Consider the following 17910-nt stretch of genomic DNA (forward strand, 5'->3'; position numbering starts at 1 on the left):
TCTCATAACTGCTGGAGAGAAACTGAAAGTGATAAAGATTAAATTAAAACAAAATGGTCCCGGGTTCAAATCCCGGACGAGCCCCCACTTATGTTACGGCCCGGCTCTGCTAGGCGGCAGCGGACGTAACATAAACGAGCCCAGAGACCAAGGAGTTAGATAGGAAGACAAACATAAGGTTTATTAACACAACTGAAATCCGTTAGTGAAACAACTCACTAGGCAGCAGAGAAACTTTAAGCAAACACCACGATTAATAACACCAGTAGAGCACTGCTCTACTAAACGTCTCGCAGGAGGCAACACAAAACACAGGCAGAAGGCAAAAGGCAAAAGGGAGGGACTCTCTGTACAGTCTGTTCAAATCAACAAGTCCCTCGACGAATGAAGACTCCTCAGCCTTTTATACTATCAGTTAACTGCAGTCAGCTGTGTCACTTGTCATAACTGCAGACAGCTGTGTCACTTGTCCGTCGTACTCCAGGCTCCTGCGTGAGCCAATGGTGTGTGTAGTCTGACAGGCTCGGATCCGCATGAAGTTGGGGCGGGCATATGTCCGGGCCAGCCAATCCCCCGTGAGTCCTGGAGCACTGTAGATTCCAGGGAGGAAGGCGGGGCCACCTGAGGCCAGCGGCCGTAACACGGGCATTCTGTGGTGTGTGTAGAGGACAGGTTCGGTGTTTACTTTCATTAAAATAGGTGAAAGGATAACCGGTGAAAACCAAATGAACCAATTGGCAACGTTCTCGAGAAAACTGAAAGGACAGGGGAAGGAGAGGGAAAAGCATGCAGCCTCTACAAACACTGAACTTTCTGTTACTGAAGTTTCAAAACCAGAGTTAGTTTTTCTAACTTTTTCAGTTTCTGAGCCTAATAATATAGACATAAGACTTTCAACTTAATTCAATTCAATTCTGTTTTATTCATATAGTGGCAAATCACAACAACAGTCATCTCAGGGAACTTTATATTATAAGGTAAAGAGCCTACACTCCTACAGAGAAAACCACAGATTCTATCTTGCTTTCTTTTCATAACAATTTCAATACTTTGTGATGCTGAATAGACAGAGTTTTACACAAGATTTTACAAAACATGTTTAAAATAAAGGGATGCCATTTCAAAATCAGAGATTGATGGAAAACAGAGCAAAGCAAACAAAGAAGAGAGAGAGAAAAAAGACGCTGTTAAATCTATTGCTTTTGCCACGTAGGTATAGAGGTCTGTCTTGGGGCCACCATACCATCGGCACAAGGTCCGAAATGCATTCCTCTTTTTCCTGCACATTCACTTGTGAGTTTCAGGCACACAAAACAGAACAACTTCTTACATGCTGGGCAGACAATATTTTTACACTCTTTTTTGTTATGCTCCACCAGCACGCCACAGGTGGGACAAGCACGGATGCAGGGACAACCACTGACATTATTCACAGACTCAAAGATGATATCTTCACAGTTTTTCAATATTTGAAGTGTTTTGTCGGAGCAGCCAACATTGTCACAGCGGTCTGACCGAGGCCGTGGACCCTTCCATTCCTTCAAACACTGCCAACAGAACTCATAGGTTCTGTCTTTTTCTTTGCTGCACCAGCTGCAGCAGACACTCAGGTTAGATACATCCTTTCTCACAACACATGAACTGCATCCAGGACACTGTGATGTGGTTGATAGTGGAGGAAAAGACAAGGCAAATAGCTTTGTTTATTCTTCAATTTGGTGGCCAAAGACATAATTACAGCTAATCTACAGTATGAAAAATGAAAAATAAACTAGTACAATTATTTGTCAACATGTAATAATAGCCTGCTAATGCTTCATGATTACAACATTCCAGTACTTACTAATTTGTAATCAAAATGATGCTTCATAGCATTCAAGGTCATGGTTTGTCCAAAGTACTCCTTTTCCTCAGGGGTCAAAAGAGCCATTTTACAAACCTCTCCGTAAGACCATATGATATCACAACCAGGTAGAGCACACACAAAGTTGATTTCACCCTGTAGTAAAACAGTTTTAAAAATATATTTATTAAAACGATAGTTTCTAAATAAACCCTAAACGCTGTTCTTAAGTGTAAGCCATCTAACCAGCAGTTTCAACATCAGGATCTGAATCCAACAAATTTAAGCTATAGTTTACTAACTTTAAATACTGAAACTACAAAAAACATTATATTGTATACTCTTTCTCACATTCAGCAATATCTCACTCCTTCCCCAGTAACAGTTAATGCACAAGAGAAGCTGAGAGAGATTTTCTTGAAACCATACACACCAGGGATGTGTCCAGTTATTCAAAAACCAAACCAAACCAAAATAAGTCAGATTGTCTCCACTAATGTGGACACTCTGACTTCTTGTAGATTCAGGCATAGTTTTAGCATTTAAAGTCACTTTTTGTGTGTGATTTGTTAACTTCAGTTCTACTTGTTGCATTGATTTTGGTAGGAAATTACTGTCTTTTACCAAAGTGAATATCTTGAAGTTCTTTCTGTCTTTCTTTCCTTCTTCTTGTTTTACATGTTGTTTTATAAGAAAACACATCCAGTGATCCAAGAGGCCCTCAAACTGAAAGAGCTTAAATAAATTTGTCCGTTTTATTTCATCATATCTGATTTTGCTAATGTGGAATTTCGAAATGCCTCTGGTCTAATTAATCATTAGTTTACAATAAAGACGAATAATAATGTAGCCTACCTCCTCCAACAACCGAAGACACCAGTTGGTTAGAGAGGATGGGGTCACAGCATGACCGCAGGACATAAGAGCTCTTCCAGACGCGAAAACATCACAGTAGACTAAAAAACAGAATAAAGAGTTTTTCGCAGACTGAAAAAAATGAGAGCGGACTAAACAAGAACATTTTTGGTTACTTACCAACACGTTCTTACTCCCAACTCGTCAAACGTGTGACGCATGGTCAGGCTCCCTCTGCTTCACTTATCGACGTGCAGGGTACCCCCCTCGTGTCGGGAATTGACGTGCAGGGTCCTCTCATTGAATACTATAGAGCTCCCTAAACATTGCCGCGGAAGAGCCTGTTGTCTGTATATTTATATATTTCCGAAATCACATTGTAGTGACGTATACTGAACACAATAAATTATATAATGTAAACAACTACCTGAAAAACAGGTAGAACGATACTTTTGTATGGTTTATTGCATTTATGGAGGGAGTGATGTATGCTGGGTATGGCACAGCTAGCTACTGGGTGACTTTATTCACCCGCTTCGGCTGTTATCAGTCCATACAATGGGCGTTATTAGCACAAATCAGTCCCATAGATATGGGCCATCTCCTGCTAGATTGTTCAGAAGGTTGTTCTCATCCATCCAGATGGAGGATCACTAACAGGAGCGTGGAAGACTCCAGAATCCACTCTGGCTGGAATCCGGTGGATATGCAGTGTGTACAGGTAAGACCATTTAAACAGACAGCATTTATAGAATGACTATTAAAAGTCAGCGAGTGTCAGTAATGTTAATGTGGTTATCTTAGTAATACACAGAGTGCTAATATAACAGCTTTAAGATGCATTTGTAGATATTATTACGTGTTTTACCGTCTTTATGGTGCTAGCTTAAAGTTACAGTGTAAACGTTAGCTTATATTGGAGTAAAGCTGTTACTGTTTAAACGATGTTAGCACAGAAATATTAGCTTCTGTCATGACTGATGAAGTTACTAGTTAATAAAGTTTTCAGTAAAGTGTTTAATCGCAGCCACAGATTGACAGCAAATATCTCGATTAGCTTCAGTGCATCTATAATAAATATGTGCAAGTTTCAGTGCTTCGTTTAAACTGTATGATACTTATACTGACCCAGGGTCAGTGTAAAATACAATCCTAGCTGTGTGAACAAAGCCTGGCTCCTTTAATCCTGCATGACAAACCTCAGGATGCAGGTTGTTATTACTGTTTCCTGCTGGCACACCTGTCACCAGGGCTGGACTGGGACAAAAAATCGGCCCGGGCATTTTGACTAGAGACCGGCCCACCAAAATGTGACGTCATTCAGGGGTAAAACCGCAAAGGATTCTGGGAACTTGTGGCAAGAGGTACTAGCGCATGCAGGCTTTCAATTGAACTCAGTTACACAGCAATAAAAAGAAACACAAAAAATGGCAAGAAGCTGTTGTATTATTAACTGCAATAGCCGGTGTTGTGCCAAAAAGTGATTGTCTGCAAAAAACTGATTTCTTGTATTTAAATTGCTATAAGTAACTTGTTGGGCTATAATATGTGAAACATATGTCAAATGCATCCCTCATGGATGACATAAAGTCATCTCTCCATCTCCAGCTCTCTCTCCTGCTCTTTTATTTCTCTCTTTTGCTCCATCTCTCTCTGCTGCTCTTCTGTCTCCTCTGTCACAGACTTCTCCACTTTTGATGATAAATCAGCCTGGTGCAACATGTAAGGATTGGCACAATTTGTTAAGATTTTGAGGAGTTTGAGAAACTAACCTTAAGCATAAAATAAAATTTACTATCAGTAACTTCATAGCACCCGCCCAGCAGTATATAAACTCCGTCATGCTAGCTAGTACGTAGTACCAGTTATTCTAAGCGACTGTAAAAAGTCAGCACAACGGAAACAAACTACAACTAAACTTGGTTTATATCTGACACAGATAGACAGCAGGTCAAAACCAGCTATGCCTGTCACACCTGAGAGTCAGCTAGAAACTTACAGTGACGTGGACATCATGCAAAGACTGCCAGACTCTGTAATACTGCAAATGATCAGTGACTCATGTTAACACTAAACTTTAAACGGCACCTCTGTGTCTCTGTGTGCTGAACATTTAGGATTGAGTGAGGCTGCATCAGCTGAAGCTGTTATTTGTATATATCAGTATTTTTTTTAAATTCAGGTGTGGGGAAAATACGTAAGACTGCAGTGAAGCGATGCACCAGATTAATCCCTGGCCAAAGGTATCGTACTTAAATCAGACTACTGATCCAGCCACATCAGCCTGTTGTGGGGTCTGTTTAAAGTAGACTTAAAACGAACTGCAGGTTCCTGAGAGGTGGACTGTGAGCACAGAAACACATGTTCATACATACAGCTGCAGCAAACTTACATTAAATAGATTTGTTACTCTGATGTCTGTCTCTGTGTTAGTCCTCTGACAGACTGGTGACCTGTCCAGATGTGTTCTACCTATGACTACTGGGACAGGCTCTAGCTCCTGTAAAAGAAATTTTCTGTTATTCTCATTTAAAGTATTTAAGTGCTTATGCATATGCTTAGTTGTGACACTGTTATAGACTGTTCAGTGAAAGTTTCTAAAACTAGATGAACTTACTTCAGCGTCAGCCGTTTGAGAAAACAACTCCCTTTACAGGTGCTGATAAGGCCAAGGGCACAAAACAGCACAACCATTGATGCGTTAGGTTTCATAGCGAGACACGTGAAGTGTGGTAGGATCAGTTTTTTCCCTCTTCCGGGCGCGGGCGATCGGAAGGTTGCCGGTTCGAGCCCCGGCTTGGACAGTCTCGGTCGTTGTGTCCTTGGGTAAGACACTTCACCCGTTGCCTACTGGTGGTGGTCAGAGGGCCTGGTGGCACCAGTGTTCAACAGCCTCGCCTCTGTCAGTGCGCCCCAGGGTGGCTGTGGCTACAATGTAGCTTGCCATCACCAGTGTGTGAATGTGTGTGTGAATGGGTGGATGACTGGATATGTAAGGCGCTTTGGGGTCCTTAGGGACTAGTAAAGCGCTATATAAATACAGGCCATTTACCATTTACCATCTTCCTTGGAATGCATAATGGAGTAGGAGCACAACTTCTGTGGCAGCGCTGACATGACTGAACTGTGATGTTTGATGTGTGTTGGCGCAGTAATAAATAGCTTGATCACAGCTCTTTCTGTGTTGCAGACTTTATTTAACCCTCCTGCCATCCTTTAAAAAACCCACACCCATCACCATAGGGACCATTCCCAGCCACGCCCAAAAACGCTATAAAAAGACCATATATCCATATTTTATTCCACTTTAAATTAGCCAACCTTGTAAAACTACTTCTCCCTGAAATATTCATGTAAAGTTATAATTATATTTTCGTTGTTTCAACCCTTCAAATCCCAGTGTTATTACATGAGCGCCCTGTGTTATTAGCCCCAAAAAACAAAAAACGAAACTAAATATTTCCACAAAAAACCAGTTGAAGTAATATGTGATTGTCATTATAAGTAGGCCTTTAGATGGACCAAAGATTGGCACCAACATACATTTTGACCTGCCATTATTTTTTTGTATTTTTTTTGCAATTTAAAAATTCAAACTTCAAGGCCCTGAGTCTTCATTGACATCCAAGAAAAGAAGAAAAAATAAGATCATATAATGATAATTTGGGGTTGAAAAATAGCGTTTATAATGGAAGTCAATGGGCCGAAAATGGTCCCCAGGGTGATGGGTGTGGGGATTTCTGCTGCTCAGCCATTTTAGGCTGATTTAAGGAATTCACACTGGAATATTAACATTGACAGGTAAAAACTATCCTGTGGCAAGTTTGGTTATATTCCACTGAACACAGTGGAAATGGCAGCCATTTCACACATAGCAGTGGCACAAAAAGGTCCCAAGAAGGCAGGAAGGTTAAAAAATTCCACGAAGAAGCACTGTGCTAATGTGGGACTCTGACCAGCAACATCCAGACCCAGACAGCGTTTTCTGTCTCCCAGCTGGAGGTTTTGTTTGTCTGTAACTGGAGAGTCAGATTTTTGTTGAGCTTCACACTTGCAGAGGTAAGTCAGTTTGCAGAGATCCCTCCCACCCTGGCTTTCTTATCTGAAAGAGTAATATTTCAGTGACTGCTGCTTGTACCACAGGTTAATACACTCTACTGATCCCTGATGGGAGAATCATCAATTTTGGCAACAAAGAAGCCTGGTGGATGTTTGTTTACAGTCTGATGATGGGACATCATGCTCTGCATCGTCAAAGTTTGCCTCCTCATTATTATTCATACCCAGTAATGTGAAGTATGCTTATATCTACTATAACTGAACCAACCTGGTGCTCTTCATTTATGGAGGCTGTTGAGTCTGAATGTTGGATGTTGTGTATCTCGTGTTCTCTGGGCTTTGTTGTCCTCAGTCTTTTTGCAGGATCAGAAAACAAAACCAGGAGGCGCGTAAATGTTTCTTCTCCATGATGTTTCTTCAAATGTTTCTTCTGGATGATGATAAGACTGTGACACGGGATGCCACCTTTGGTCTTGTGATGAAGCAAAGCTCAGGAAGAAGTGGGATTAAATGGTACCCACATGTGTGCTGCTGAGAAGGATGTACAGGGGCACCTGCAGCCAAATCCAAGCTTCAGGTTAGTTGTAGTTGCAGAACGCTATAGGACTGAGACAGCTGAGGCATCAAATGTTTGATTAAACGGATGAAAAAGAGAAGTTTCTTCCCTATAATTATCACTTCTTAAAATCTGTGGTAACTTCAAGTCTGTCAGCGTGCTGAGCATGCTCAGAATGTGACAATATATTTTTGTTCAATATTTAATTTCTTTCAGTTGCAATTGTTAAATGAAAAATAAAAATAAAAAATGTATTCTTATAATTTAACAAATGAATTCATCAAAAAAATATATATACATATATACATATATCTGTATTAGTTTTAATAAATTAATTTGACACCTGTATTGAAAATACCATATTGTATTCATACAGAATCAGTTTGGTATCATTGTTTGTCTGATTGTTGAAACTAAGAGCTACTTTGATCTGTTTGGTCTAAAGTATCCAAAGTTGAGCTCTGATGTTTCGTCACCCCTGTGTGTGATATGTGATTTCCTACATGCTGGCAGAGCAGAGCGGCAGTTTGTGCTCACAGATGGTGACGGTGTGGAGAGACGGTGGTGTTTCCTCAGAAGAACCAGCAGAGTCACAAAGGACACCAGTCCATCTCACCACCTTGACTTGCTGACTTATGTTCGTCTGCACTGCACAGAGGAAATCAACTGACCGAGGTTTGTCCAGTGACGTGTTATGAAATGTATATTTGTTTTATGCTTACAGATATGTTTTTCTTGACAGAGGCTCTGCAGAGGTTAGACAAAGCAGAGAGAACATGTGCTTTACATTTTACTGTGATTTATTGAGATATTTGTTGCCTGATGTTCAGCAGGAATGGAGAAATAGAATCAAAGGGAGATTTTTTTGCTGTTTTTGTAATGACGTAAGTAAATCTTCAATATTATTTATTTGCTTGGTTATATTAGGAGTGTTTCTGAGTGAGGGGGAGAGGAGTCATCATCCAGGTAAAGTGACGTGGATCAGTGGACACACTTGTCTCCCCTTTAAAGGAGACGATCCAAGTCATCCTTAAATGTTAGTGCTTTCAAATACACAAACATTTTTAAAGGACAGAAATGAACATCCAACTTTGACTGTAATACAAAATAAATCTTTGCATGTGTGTTTTCAAACTCTCAGATGGGCAGCATATCAGTCTTGGACTGTCTAACCTGCAGCACTGAATGACCACCACACATGAGCATGTTCCTGCAACATTCAGCATCTGATCCTTCATCTGTGTGCTTCTGCTTTTGGTAAGTAGAGTTACCCAACTCCAGTAACTCTAAACACATGCCATCCATTTCTAACGGCCTGGTTACTTCCTGTCAGTTACTTTAGAAACCATGTGGTCACCTGACCTAACACTGTTTCTTCTTCTTCCCCTTAATGTTCAAGTGTCACATGTCAAACAGCTGGAGAGGAAACTACACCAGTGTACTGGGATGTTTCAGCAACACGTGCCAGATGCTGTTCCTTCATGGTGACATCACCAGAGACAGCCCCGCCCACCTCAGGACCTCGCCATTGATCATGATGATTATAATGATGACAGCGAGCGGAACTAAGACTGTAAAAATCCACGACCAGAATTTTTCTTTCTAATTATTAATGAATACTGAGAGCCTCTTTCTGTGTTTTGTATGTTTTGGGGTTGTTTTTTTTTTACCTCATTTGTTACTAACAAAGTTCACAAACTCACACAGTTTACATTCTGTATGTTTCCATCTTTACCAGCCACACTCTAACTGCATTTAAGAAAATAATCCTTAGAAATCGTCGTTTTTCTCTTTTGTAATTGATGATAATTCACTGAATATACTGCGCTGCTTCCTTTTATTGTGTCACACATTGCTTTATGTTTTTCAGTGTCCAGTTATTTTTTACTGCTGTTTGAATTCTCTGTATGTTTGACCCTGTAGACTGTTTGATGGACTGCTTGTCTTCCTGTTTGTAACCGCCGCCTGTTTTTTAATAAAGATTTGGATTTCTGACTTCAACACAGCCTCTGCGTGTCCTCCCTTTGTGTCCTCTTCCTCTGTGAATGTGTTGCATGTGTCACAGATTCATTTTATTAACAGCTTTCCCACAGTGAGTTGCATCAGCATTCATTCACAGCACATTGCAGAAGGATTCAGATTAATACAGTGATCTTACAGTCAGAATGATCCTGACAGAGTGCCACTGTAAATGATCTTTCATCAGGTATTCATCAGTATTTCAAAGCAGGAGGTATGAAGACTCATGCTGGCATTAGGACTAATAATATGTACTTACAAAGTCAAAGTTTTTTAATTATGCTAGAATATTGGAAGACAATCAACTTTTAGTGTTTTCCGCATATTAATTATTCTGAAATAGAGACGGTGACCCTAACTGTACAGAAGCACTAAACAACTGACAATCTAACAGACATCATTGGCCTGAGCTGTCATGCACAGTGAGTCTGATCCTTTGCTGTGAGAGTCTGACAAGCATGTTTCTGGTCAGTTCGGAAGAAATAATATCACAATGTTGATCTTTCTTTCAATATTCCTTCTCTTTTACAACATAAACTGTGATCAAAGGTACTTATGTTCACAGCATGTAATAATACTGACAGTCCAGGGCATTGTGGTCTGTTGAGCTAGGGTTAGGGTTAGCAATTCAGACATATGTAATCAATATTAAACGTCTCTGACGTGGGCCACTGTCCGCAGTGTTGGGAAATCCATACCAGGCTGGAACGAGTCAAGGTAGGTGAGCATCCACGAGAAGACACAGCAGATGCATCCTACTAATACTGACAGGACCAGGAGGCTCCAGAAACCGAGTATCTTCTCTTCAGTGCCATCCTCTCCTGTCACCCTCTCTGCCCGCAGCTCTTTGAGTATGGGGTAGATAAGGGCGCAGAGAAACCCTTATTACTAATTTGTATTATAATTCAATTTTCATGAAATATTCATATTCAGTATTGGTCCTTTTATATTAATAACCACGTATCCACCCAGACTCATGGTGTGGCAGGGCTCTGTCCTGGGATGCTTGAGTACAAGGTAACGTACACCCTGACCAGGTATCCAGTCTGTCAGAATTGTTTTCAATATTTGGTTCAAAAACATGAGTGACAACAAAAATCCAACTAGGATTCTTGCATATGATGAATGAAGTCTGTCTTTGACTGTATTGTCCAGCTGATCCATCAAACCCCCAGCAGGTGAACCTTATTCATGACATAACACCGCAACAATGTAAAAAATGAAACAGCAACAGTCTAAATGTAAAGTGCATTCTAAACTCCTCTTCAATAAATCATATGCAAAGAGTCATTCAGGACTGTAAAACGTGAACTACAGAACCCAGAGTCTTCATCATTAAATCTCTGGTTGCTTCATTTTTCTATCCTATATCAGATACTTTAAGGTTAGGTTAGGTAAAGTTGCATTCTCATGGTGAGGCAAAGTGCTTTATGTGTGTGTGTGCGTGTCATGAACGGCTATAAAAGGCCTATAATTACAGAACAAAGCGGGGTTTGAGTTCGAGTTGCGGCAGACTGTCACTACTTGTAAATGGAACGCAGCCTTCCTACGGCGGACAGCTAATAACAGGAATCGGACGCGGTCCAGCCAAGTCCACACCAACCACCATAGCAACCGCCTAGCATGACCTTAGAAACATATTCTGTCTTCATGATTTGCAAAGTGTGAAAGTGTTACAGCTGCAGAGAGCTATGGCGGTATCTTTGGAAGCTGTTTACATAGCTAATAATATACGATGTAACCATGGAGACAGTCAGTCACGTGAGCTAGCGGTGCATGTTTACTACAGTGAATAAGGTGATTGCGTGCACAGCGTCCACACGCTGCAGAGGGTAAAGACATTACTTCAATATTGTTTTATATTGATATATATTTGCCTTCTGTTGACCATCACCTCAGGTTCACCATCACAGTTTCAGCATACAGATGCACACTGTCTAAATATCAACACATTCAAAAACTCATGTCTCAGAAATAAGCACAGCTGTTCATGTTTGTCATTAGAGTTTTATTTGTAAGAAAATTATGAGCTTCATATTGTGTATCAAATAAAAGAACATTTCACAACTCTGAGTCAACAGAAACAGGAAACAGAAATGTCTCTAATCTAGACGTGTACAGTGTAGTGTAAGCATTAAAAGATCATAAAGGAAACACTAACATTTATGTGAAACTAATTGTAATAAAAAAATGAACAGGTGGTTTATAGATGTAAAAGAAAGAATCTGAAAACAACACTTTTTTGGTCTAAGTGATCAAAGTAGAAAACAGAACTGATGTTCAAGAACAAACCGTAGCTGCACTAATATTACACATCTCCATTGTTGTGGTGAACAGACATGTTGCTTTTAAAACCACATGCAGTGTGTGACCGTGACTGTTCACTGAGACCATGAACGCCACTTCGCTGAAGCCTTCGCCTTCTTCTTCTTCTTCTTCTAAATTGGAAGCAGAAGGAGCACGAGCTGCTTTGATCTACTGAAAGGAAAAAGCAGAACACCTGAGCTGAAACCAGTCAGCTGAAATCATTAAGACAGGAACAATCATTCAATGCAGTGTCTCAGGTGGCTTAGCCTGTTACAACTGTTGATACAAGCTAAATACGGTTAACACACGGTGTCAGGGAGCTCCAGTGTGGGAACTAGTGGCTTTAGGTTTGTAGTCATTTAACTTTCATCCATTCATTCATTTAATTCAGGAGGAAGAAATGTCAGGTTGGTGCAGGCTGGTTACATGCATTTGGTCCCATGCTGTCTTTAACTAAATGACTTGGTTCACTTTATGGCTGGGCTGTATGTGGGGTTATATCATGTTATTTGGGCAGGAGTACCTGTCCTCTGTTAGACTTAGAAAGTGTCAGAGGTAGTGTCGTGGATGAGAGAAGGAGGACCCAAACGCTGGACTCACAGGCAGGTAGGTGAAGGTGGATGTTTATTGCCGAAGGAGCGAGCAAACAGTACAGAGGGAGGAAATGGCTGGCTGACTGAATGAATGAATGAATGAATGACCAAAGGACTGACTGACTGAACATACAGACGACATAGACATCAGACGTACATCATCAATGACCCGACACTGAATGGGTAGAACAGAGGGCTTAAATACACAGACTGGTGATAATGATGATAATGAGAGACCGGTGAGTACACAGCTGAACATAATGAACTAATGATAATGGGAAGAGCACTGAACATAATGCACACAGACCAAGGCTAACACAATAAAACAGGAAGTGGAACAGGCAGTAGATAAACAGTGAACGTGAACTGAAAATACTGGGTCACCGACCCAGGAACCCTGACAGTACCCCCCCCTTCAAAGGCCGGCACCCGACGGCCAAAAGAAAAAGAACCAGAACAGGGCGGGCGGAGGGGGCCCAGGACGGAGGGACGGAGTCCACACAGAGACAGTTCAGGTGGGTGGCCACGTGGCCCGAGGCCGAGACGAGACAGTTCAGGTGGACCGACCGTGCGGAAGGCAACAGCGGCAACGACAGCGTAGGTCCGGGGGCCGACCGTGCGGAAGGCAACGGCGGCGACGTGGACACAGTTCGGGAGGCCGGCCGTGCGGAAGGCAACGGCGGCCACTCAGGCGAAGGCGGTCCGGGGGCCGGCCGTGCGGAAGGCAACGGCGGCGGCGAAGGAGACGACGGAGCAGTTCAGGGGGCCGGCCTCGCGGAAGGCAGTGGCGGCGGCGGCGAAGGAGACGACGGAGCAGTTCAGGGGGCCGGCCGTGCGGAAGGCAGCGGCGGCTCTCCAGTGTTAGGCGTGCTGGCCACGGCCCGGTGGGCACAGGACCAGACGAGGCCGAACCAGGCGACGACGGGGCCGGACCCAGGCGAAGCACAGGCTGGAGCTGCAGCAGGTGAAACAAAAGCCAAAGTCGAGGCTGGGCCAGACGAGGACGAAGACTCTGAGGCTGGGCCAGACGAGGACGAAGGCTCTGAGGCTGGGCCAGACGAGGACGAAGGCTCTGAGGCTGGAGCCGGACCAGGCGGAGCAGAAGCAGAGGCCGACGCCAGACCGGGCGACGTCGAAGGCGATGCAGAGGCCGGGCCGGGCGTGGGTGCAGCTGAGGCAGAGGCCGGGCGTGGGTGCAGCTGAGGCAGAGGCCGGACCGGGCGTGGGTGCAGCTGAGGCTGAGGCCTGACCAGGTGAAGCTGAAGCCGAGGCTGAGGCCTGACCAGGCGAAGTTGAAGCCTCTGGCTGGAGACAGGTCGGGTCAGCGGGTGCGGAAACCCCTGGCTGAGGAGCGGCCGGGCCAGCGGGTGCGGAAACCCCTGGCTGAGGGGCGGCCGGGCCAGCGGGTGCGGAAACCCCTGGCTGAGAAGCAGGAGAGCTCACAGCTGGCTCTGGGTGCTGTGGCTGCAGGTCCGGGAACCGAACAGGATGGTGGACAGGCGACTGGGAAACAGGAGGCAACTGGACTGACTGGACAGGGGACTGAGCTACAGGAGGTGACTGGGGGACAGGAGCAGACTGGACTGACTGGACAGGGGACTGAGCTACAGGAGGTGACTGGAGGACAGGAGGAGACTGAGCTACAGGAGGTGACTGGAGGACAGAAGGAGACTGAGCTACAGGAGGTGACTGGAGGACAGGAGGAGACTGGACTGACTGGAGGGAAAGCTGAACAGCAGGTGAGGGAACTGACTGGAGGGAAAGCTGAACAGCAGGTGAGGGAACTGACTGGAGGGAAAGCTGAACAGCAGGTGAGGGAACTGACTGGAGGGAAGGCTGAACAGCAGGTGAGGGAACTTACTGGAGGGAAAGCTGAACAGCAGGTGAGGGAACTGACTGGAGGGAAAGCTGAACAGCAGGTGAGGGAACTGACTGGAGTGGAGATGCTAAGGGAGGAACAGAGGCAGGCGTGGCTGACGACGGAGCTGAGGTTGGTGTGGCTGATGGCTGAGCTACAGACTGGGCTAGACAGGGAGATAAAGCTACAGCCTGGGCTAGTAAGGCTGGTGCCTGAGCAGGGGACACTTCAGCCAGCCTAACCAGGGATAAAGCTAGTGCGTGAAAGGCTGGATCAGGTGGTGGATGAAGTGGTGGACTGATTGGCTCTTCCGTGCCTCCAGAGCGTGAGGGCACTGGCTGGAGAGCCTCAGCTGAGTCTCTAGGGGGTCAGGCCGGATCCTGGCCGCCCTCAGCCTAGGTGCTGGGACAGGCACGGGAGGTGGCTGGACACCAGTCACCACCACCTGAGGAACAGAGGTGGGTGTGGAGGTATACGGGGTCACAGCTGCCCTTGTCCTGGGTGCGGGCACAGGTGTGGGTGTCGGCTGACTGACAGGAGTGGAAATGATGACTGGGTGAGTTATACTGACAGGTCTGTCTGGCTTTATTCTGGTCCTTCTGCCACCACTATTTACAGTCTTTGACTGAACAGTCTTTGGGGGAGCAGAGCAGAAAAAATCTTCCCAATCCACTTCATCCTCTAGGAGGGAAACATCCCATGAATCAGAAAAGAGTCTATTGTGTGTTTTAAGTGGATAATCAGACGGTGAGTGCGAAAAACAGTCACTGGAGCTCACCATCGGGAGTTGCTGGAAATAGTCCTTTTTATGGCGACGTGTGCGCCGCTTCCTCCGGGAAGAGGCAGTGGGCGAGGTACACAGCCGAGCCTCTGGCACGGGAGCCTCCATTGAGCCGAGGTGGGAGGCGGAGCCACCATGCCATGGCGAGGTTGAAGGTCCGGTGAGTAAAATGGCTGGCGGGCGAGCGAGGAGCGGAGCAGCGGAAGAGTGAGCGGCCGAAGCCTGGCCTGTGACGCCCACTCTCCGCGGCGAATGCTCCGATGATAATGAGAGACCGGTGAGTACACAGCTGAACATAATGAACTAATGATAATGGGAAAAGGACTGAACATAATGCACACAGACCAAGGCTAACACAATAAAACAGGAAGTGGAACAGGCAGTAGATAAACAGTGAACGTGAACTGAAAATACTGGGTCACCGACCCAGGAACCCTGACAGAAAGTTTCTCCATAAGCAGAGCTTCTAACTCTTATAGCACATCTGTGGCTGACAGCTTTTTGGTGGCTCTTTTTACCCCACACTGGTTGTGAGTGTGTAAATAGCCCCACTAGTTCTTTTGGGTTGCAGTTAAGAGGTAGGTCTGCCATGACTAGATGAATAACAATTATCTGGGATACATAAATTCCATAATGCATGCATGTATCTCTATAAACCTGCCTGAGGGCTGCCATTTTTACATTCAGTTATTTCTTTGTTGAATCTAAATAATGAATGTATTACAGTTAAACTGACACTGGTCAGTGTAAATGGCTCATTGGGACACAGAAACCTTTAAATTAAACCTGATATCGAGTGTCAAACAATATCAAAGCTGTAAAAGCTGTTTACAGTCAGAATTTATAAAACTATGATTGTAAATAAATTCAAACAAGTGAGCTTTTCTCTTTGTGCTGAATATCAACACTGTGATTTCTTAGACTGTAAGCTTTACTTTAGCGCAACCAGTTGCAGAAGCTGCCACTCCAAATGTCTTTTGATAACAAGAAAAAAATACCTTTTCAGTCCACGGCCTGAAGTTCTTCTCTGACATCTTCTGCCATCAGCTTTGTCTGCTGGTTTGAAGACAATAAACCACAAAAAGATGATTTAGTCACTTTGTCTGCGTCATGCAGCTCGAATGTGTCGTGTAACGATGTTGAATAGCCGTCGTTATCCCTCTGCTGCGTCAGTAGGATTGTACTGTACAGCATCTCATTGATATGTGAGGAATGCTAATGTAAACAGACTTACATCATTAAAACATAAAGGACAGGAGATATTTAGATATTTTTATATTTATATTACATTTTATAGCTGACGGATATTACTAAATAGATAGAATTTACTAAATAGCTGGATGAACATGAAAAATATGTCTATAATAACAAATGACCATGAGAGCCAGTAGAATTAATTCAACTGGACACTCAAAAGACGTCCTTAAATGCTCTTTAAGTGGCAGAACAGATGAACAAACAGTTAATCGCTTACTTGAGATGAAATCTGCTCAGCTACATTGAAAACAGCTTCTAACTGGTTCCTCCTTTAACAGGATGACTGCTCAGGGGTAAGGCCATCATGCAGTCCAGCAACCTTTATGGTTCTGCTTTGATTCACCAGGAACTATTAGGGAAACCTTCCAGCGCCTCCTGTGAAAGACACAGGCATAAACACACAAACATTTATTAACATGTTCCACAGTCTTCCAGTTTGATTTTCTCATCCTGTGGACAACAACATACAGGGATGCAGGTTTATTGTTAACTTTTGTAAGGTTAATTTACTGAACATATCCAGCTGCAGCTCCACTGTGATCCTGAGCTGGATAAGCACTTAAAAAAATGTGTCAATAAATGCACATACATCAACTTACTATATTTATCCAAACAGACGGGACCAATAATGCTTCACTGAGTTAGAGACTTTAACAGACTCTTCTATGTAAGAATGTCTCGTGCTGATATACCTGCAAACTTGACAACAAAGGTTTTTCAGACTGCATGTAGCTGTCCTCTATGTCAGCTCACAATTTACATTCATGTCACACTTATTTCTGCTTTCCCTTTTTATAATTATTACTTACATTTTGATTAGATACCTTGAGTTTGTAAATGATCAGATTACATAATTGGAATACAATGTATCCAATTCAGGGTTGCGGGAGGATGAAGCCTATCCCAGCTGATACAGGACGAAGACAGGCTGCCAGTTTATTGCAGGGCTAACACAATATGTGTAACAGAAAATCCACTTAAATGTTTGATATTTCTTATAATAATCATAATTATGACTATTATTTAAAGGTTTCTTTATAAATACATTTTGATTTTTTATAACCTCTAAAATATAAACTTGAGCTGTTTCAGATTCTGACCTCTGACCTCACTGCAGCTCCCTCTTGGAAGTACGTCTGCTTCTTGTCTACCCCCAGTGTTGACCGCCTGCCCTTGATATCACGTACTGTACCTGAGGAACAAAAAAGGACAAACACTTGCCTTCATTTAAGAAGTACATTCATACAGAGGTAATCTATGGAAACACACTAGTTCAACCTTTGGGAGAAATCAGTTCCTGTGAAACATTTCTGTAAATGAACATCATGTGGAGAATGAATGAAACGAGTTCTTCAGGTGACTCAGCAGTCCCACACTGACAAATGAAATCTAGTTAAACTATTAAGCATATTTGCTCTTCTGAAATCTGTGTTAAACAACAACAAACATAAATTAGTAACAAAAATACAGCTGAGTAGAGGCTTTACAAACCACCAGCAGCCATAATGCTAAATTTTAATCTTCAAATGTTTCTGAGCCATCTTCAACCTGCTTTTAACACATTAAAGTCCCACAGTCAATGCAGCCTGACTCAATCCTAAATGTTCAGCACAAAGAGACACAGAGGTACCGTTTAAAGTTTAGTGATAACCTGAGTCACTGATCATTTGCAGTGTTACAGAGTCTGGCAGTCTTTGCATGATGTCCACGTCACTGTAAGTTTCTAGCTGACTCTCAGGTGTGACAGGTGTGCCAGCAGGAAAGAGTAATAACAACCTGCAT

The 17910-nt window shown here is 43.4% G+C and overlaps 1 protein-coding gene and 2 long non-coding RNA genes across 6 annotated transcripts; 1 reads left to right on the forward strand and 2 right to left on the reverse strand.

The window, feature by feature from the left end:
* Positions 1-902: 902 nt before the first annotated feature.
* LOC112431846 (uncharacterized) lies at positions 903-2104 on the reverse strand. The gene is made up of 3 exons (XM_024800580.2): positions 2090-2104; positions 1844-1999; positions 903-1655 (listed from the first exon to the last, which is right to left on the reverse strand). Exons 1-3 carry the CDS (start codon positions 2102-2104, stop codon positions 1194-1196), a joined length of 633 nt encoding a protein of 210 aa, XP_024656348.2. The 3' UTR covers positions 903-1193.
* A 4527-nt stretch (positions 2105-6631) lies between these two features.
* LOC143416489 (uncharacterized) lies at positions 6632-9314 on the forward strand. Of its 2 annotated transcripts, none has more exons than XR_013096867.1 (6): positions 6632-6757; positions 6842-7334; positions 7827-7988; positions 8241-8349; positions 8455-8570; positions 8713-9314. It is a non-coding gene; the product is annotated as an uncharacterized LOC143416489 (long non-coding RNA). The 2 variants fall into 2 exon arrangements; XR_013096868.1 differs by having other exon boundaries at positions 7832-7988.
* A 2005-nt stretch (positions 9315-11319) lies between these two features.
* LOC143416490 (uncharacterized) lies at positions 11320-17631 on the reverse strand. 3 transcript variants are annotated; one of them, XR_013096871.1, is made up of 4 exons: positions 17229-17631; positions 16346-16503; positions 15870-15927; positions 11320-11807 (listed from the first exon to the last, which is right to left on the reverse strand). It is a non-coding gene; the product is annotated as an uncharacterized LOC143416490 (long non-coding RNA). The 3 variants fall into 3 exon arrangements; XR_013096870.1 differs by having other exon boundaries at positions 11320-11810; positions 15870-15924; positions 17229-17630; XR_013096869.1 differs by having other exon boundaries at positions 11320-11810; positions 17229-17630.
* Between the last annotated feature and the right edge of the window lie 279 nt (positions 17632-17910).

This window comes from Maylandia zebra, linkage group LG3, assembly GCF_041146795.1.
Source record: "Maylandia zebra isolate NMK-2024a linkage group LG3, Mzebra_GT3a, whole genome shotgun sequence".
Taxonomy (NCBI): domain Eukaryota; kingdom Metazoa; phylum Chordata; class Actinopteri; order Cichliformes; family Cichlidae; genus Maylandia; species Maylandia zebra.